The sequence below is a fragment of the Bidens hawaiensis genome, unplaced genomic scaffold (genome assembly GCF_021521415.1).
Source record: "Bidens hawaiensis isolate Kalapana, Puna unplaced genomic scaffold, B.hawaiensis_p1.1 tig00026864_1, whole genome shotgun sequence".
NCBI lineage: Eukaryota > Viridiplantae > Streptophyta > Magnoliopsida > Asterales > Asteraceae > Bidens > Bidens hawaiensis.
In genome coordinates this window covers 27,771-32,766 of record NW_027494333.1, presented here as the reverse complement: position 1 = coordinate 32,766, position 4,996 = coordinate 27,771, and the positions used below count along the sequence as shown (strand labels likewise).

Sequence of the window (4,996 nt, the reverse complement as noted above, 5' to 3'; positions counted from 1 at the left end):
GTACGACACGGGTTGAAAAAAATATTTTTAAACATATTATTAAATATAATCTATGAAATTTAAAAATCAAATAAGTATGTAAAGCAAAAACATTTATTTTAGGAAATGGTATTATAAGTTAAATGCTATTTATTTTTTAGTTTTATTTTTTTCGTTCAAGCAAAATGTACATGTCTTATGCGGTTCTCAACATACTGTTGGTTCTGAAAAGAATGAGCATCTATATATGTGTGATAAATCAGTTTTGTTTGGTTAAATCGGCTAGTTCGGTTATAGCTGGCTGGTCACTTAAATTAGGCCGGTCGACCAAGTTGGTTTTGTGGATATATGTGCGTAACTGAAGCAGAACCAAAATAATGAAAAATACTGCTTGGCTAAAAATATGAGGCTGAATAATTGTTTTAAGTCGGTTTGTTTGGTTATGATTTTGTTGATTTTTGGTTGTGATTCAGTTACTAGTGTCTATGCTCATTAGCTCGTCCCTGACGTGTTGTGAATATGAATTTGCTGAAGTGCATGGATATATCTCTTCATATGTTATATTATTGTATAAAGTTAAGATTGCATATTTTTTGATGCCATCTTTAACTTCGAGATGTATTTTTGGGTATAATGTTAATAGTTTATACTTTATAATGAATATATTTGGCCACATATGCAGGTTAAATCAGGATCTGAGGTTTGGTAGAGAGAATACCTATATATTACTTGTAAGTAATCTAATTCATGCTTTGGCTCAAAGTTTGACAAATGAAGTATTGATATTAAGTTGTAACTTGCCTTGTTTTTCAGGATTTTATACGAAAAATGTTGATGGGAAAACATATAAATAACTACACTAGAGAGATTGATGAGAAAAAAATGAAGCACTTTAATTTGGATAATCTTCATATTTGTCATTTTAGTTTAGTTGGAGAATTCTTGTTTCTGGATAAAAATTGTTGTGTTTGGTTAGTTAAATGTTTATTGTTTTATTGTTTTCTCCTTGTATTAGTTTAACAATTTACTATGTACAACTATTAGTGACTGAAAAAAATTGTTGTCAGAGGCTGACTTTCAGAATTTAACAAACGTATTTGAGACTAAAATGGCATGCGATTTACGATTAATATTCAGTCCCTAAATGAAGAATATTTATATGAAATCAAGAATATAACGAAACGTTTTAGGGACAATATAGTTATGTTTAGAGAACTGGTTTTCAGTCCCATAATTTACACAGTAGGAATTAAACTGAAATGACATAGTACCATGATACAAATTAAGGTTTGAATATTTATGTATCAGAGACGGACCGTTAGTCTTTGTTGGTGTCATGCAATAGAGACTGATTTTTAGTCACTAAAACCACTCTGTAAGACTAGATATTCGTTACTGACCGGGGACTAACATATCAGTCCTCAATAATCATTAGATATTGATTGAGAAGTACCATAGACTGTTTTTTCAGTCTTAGATACCAATCTTTTTTGTCGTGATTATGTCTTTGCCAATGTTTTTAGACTCGGCCTGGAATTCGACCCGGACGTCTTACCGTGTCAAAGGTCGCACTGACCCGGAAGGGCGGATCGGTGTGTGTAGGGGTGTTCTTTGGGTTTCGGGTTTTTCGAGTCGGGTTCTTCGGGTTTCAAAGTTTAATCTTAACCCAAAACCCAACCCAGATCTCTCACAGGTTTTTTGGGTTCGGGTAATTTGGATTCGGGTTGGGTTAATTGGGTATCCTAAAAAATGAAACAAAAGACAAAAAAAAAATTTTAAAAACTTCAATGCTAAAATCAAAAAACATATTCTTCTTTGTTCGTAACGCAAATAATCAAATAATAAACCAACATAACTTAATAAAGTCATAAAATAATTCAAATGAAGAGTAAAACAAAGTAACTAACTCGAACCATAATCGTCTTCAATTAGACGTGATTTTGTTGTTAGATTACGTTTGCTATTAGTTATAAACTGAAAACATAAATTAACAATAAACAATTGACCCATAATAGTTGGAATGACAACAGTCGATTAGCCTCAGATTCTGATAACTTTAATGACTAATACTAAGCCTATTATACCTAAAAATATATTTAATTTCAAACTAAAACATTATTTGGGTTGACCCGAAACTTATAAATCAAACCCGAGAACCAACCCGAATTACTTCGGTTCGGGTTCAAGTTAGTCTTTTCTCGGGTTTGGTTTTTTCGAGTCGGGTTAGTTCAGGTTTTTCGGGTTGGGTTTTGGGTAAAAGTGACAACCCTAGGTGTATGACCTGGATGACGTCATAAACGATAAATATATATATGCATTTATGCATAAACTTATTAATTTATGGACTAATGTAAATTATTGAGGTTTGAGTGTTTTAAAATGAGCAGATATATTGTTTTTCATTTAACCCTAGCCGGTTCACATCTCTTCTTCCCCCCGTTCAACCAGAGAGCAAACTCGATACGCAATTTTGGTTCTAATTAAGGTAAGAAGTCGCCGATCTGGTCCAGTTTTGAGCCAATTATAACCTTGTATGTATGTATGTATGTGTTTTCAGTTTCGAGTTATGGAGGAAGATGAAGGAAATAATAATAATAATAATAATAATAATGGAGGTTTTGTGAAAGTAATGAGCGATGAACAAATGGAGGTTCTCCGGAAACAAATTGCTATTTATGCTACTATTTGTCAACAGCTCGTTGATTTGCATAAATCATTAACTTCTCATCATGATCTTGCAGGTTATAATTGTGAATATTTTAGTTAAATTATTATTATTATTATTATTATTATTATTATTATTATTATTATTATTATTATTATTATTATAGGTTTTGATTGAATTTTGCTAATTAAAACGAATAATGTAAGAGGATTGTTATAGATTGCTATTTTGTATCTCGGTTCTTTGTTATCTTAGATAGCGAATTCAGTGTCTTTTGTTGCTAAGTGTGCAGGCGGCGTTTGGCAACTCTAAACAATGAATTCGCACGAAGAATTCATGATGCCGAGACAACCTGTTTTTGTTTCTAATCTAATTACATGATTACTGTCTTCTAGAATGGTTAATCACTTGTTTTTGTCGACTAAAACTTTTATGCATTTTTAATCAATTGATGTAATAGTTAGTTAGCAGAATTTAGGGGATTTTAACGTCGGTCATGCTAACTTTTCTTTACAAAACGACCAAACTTATTAACTTACAAGATCGCCCTAAACGAAAACTTAATACAAAATCTTGATTATTATTTTCTTGCAGGAGTTAGACTCGGAAACATATACAATGACCCGTTGGTGGTATCTGGCGGCCACAAATTCTCCGGCCGCCAAAGGTGGACCCCAACACCCGTTCAACTTCAAATTCTCGAGCGTCTTTTCGTGCAAGGAAACGGCACACCAAGCAAACAAAAGATAAAAGAAATAACATCCGAATTATCACATCACGGCCAGATTTCTGAGACAAATGTTTATAACTGGTTCCAAAACAGGCGGGCCAGGTCCAAGAGGAAGCAACAAGTATCTGCACCTAATAATAATAATAATGGTGAGTCTGAAGTTGAAACCGAAGTTGAGTCACCAAAACCGCAACAGAACTCAGTATCAACGGCTGATGATAACATGTGTTTTCAGACTCCGAATATGTGTTTGGTGGATCAACGTGCCAAGAAAGTCGAGCCCGTTGTCCTGTCTGAGGCTATCTTGAAGCCTGCGGGAAATGTGGGCCAGATGTCGTATTATGGAAGTATGTTGTCGAATCCAAGTAAGTGTGAAATCAGAAAATGTGTTTAGTGAAGTGTTTCATTGAAAACAGATCGGGTCTGGCCTGCCTTGGCTTGCTGTTTATTTATTAATTAATTTATATATATTAATATTTGTTTTTATATATATTCTAGTTATAGGAGTCATTACTATATAAAAATATATATTATATATTTAATAAAAATAATAGACTCCTTTAGGCTTGCGAGCCAGCTTGAGCACGCTAAATGAATCTTGGGCTAGGCTCGGTTATTACCTATTAATATATATTAAATAAAAATAATAGGCTTGTGTAGGCTCGCTAGCCAGCTTGAGCTCGTTAAGTGAAACTCGGGCTCGGCTTGTCTACTATTTATTATTTATTAATTAATTTATATACATTTATAACTATTTTTATATATGCTAACTATATTTTTTATATAATATAATATATATTGCTTAGTTATTTCTATTGAATATTTATTATTTTGTCAATATAAATTTAGATACAAAATAAACTTACTTGTATACAAATAGTCTCATGAGCCATGTTGAGCTCAATAAGTGAAGCTCGGACTCGTTTAAGCTCGACTCGATTCAAGCTTTTAACGATCCGAACTCGAGTTGCTCACGAGCAGCTTGGCTTGTTTACACCACTAGTTATCAATATTTGGAATGTACAATATTCATAGCATCTGGTACAACCTTTAATAATGCAGGAATGGACCGTATAATTGGGAAGATGGAAGTTCCAGGGAGCTACCAATCATATATGCAAGGTGATGAATACAACATCACAGGCTAAAGGTTCTTCCTTGACATGCAAGTATAGACGCAGAAGTTTATGAATCTTTGGTGATCGTTTCTTGTACTTCACTCTTCGTGTTCTGCGGATGATATATACATAGTATGTGTTTCATGTTTAGTACGATGTTCGATAAAAAACAATCTGTTAACGGTTTTTCCAACTGTTATTATATAGTTGTGTCTTTGGATTTGGGTTGACTGTGGTTGTTTTGGACTGAGAAGTTCTGGCGCCAAGTCCAACCGGGGCTATCGGTACCATTGTTGGCTACTGTAACAAGTTGATACACACACACACTAGCCTATATACCCGTGTGACACACGTGTTGAAAAAAACCATTTCTAAAATATTAAAATCTTGGTTATGTATACCAAAATGATTTTAAATGCAAACTAGTTATTAGACCCGCGGCGGGGTTGTTAATGCAACGCAGGGCCTTAAATCTTATTCGAGGTGTTGTGGATGTAGTCACTT

At 33.5% G+C, this 4,996-nt stretch overlaps 1 protein-coding gene across 1 annotated transcript; it reads left to right on the top strand.

Annotated features, from left to right (window-relative positions):
• Window positions 1-2,545: 2,545 nt before the first annotated feature.
• LOC143574248 (WUSCHEL-related homeobox 8-like) lies at window positions 2,546-4,553 on the top strand. The gene is made up of 3 exons (XM_077058913.1): window positions 2,546-2,720; window positions 3,239-3,739; window positions 4,437-4,553. The coding sequence occupies exons 1-3, from the start codon at window positions 2,546-2,548 to the stop codon at window positions 4,520-4,522; spliced, it is 762 nt and encodes a 253-aa protein (XP_076915028.1). The 3' UTR covers window positions 4,523-4,553.
• The last annotated feature ends 443 nt before the right edge of the window (window positions 4,554-4,996 follow it).

Bases quoted from the DNA above. Each gene is read 5' to 3' on its own strand.
- LOC143574248 (XM_077058913.1), top strand. From the start codon at position 2,546: ATGGAGGAAGATGAAGGAAATAATAATAATAATAATAATAATAATGGA. The intron at 2,721-3,238 runs GTTATAATTGTG...ATTTTCTTGCAG, and splicing joins TTCTCATCATGATCTTGCAG to GAGTTAGACTCGGAAACATA. The intron at 3,740-4,436 runs GTAAGTGTGAAA...TTAATAATGCAG, and splicing joins AAGTATGTTGTCGAATCCAA to GAATGGACCGTATAATTGGG.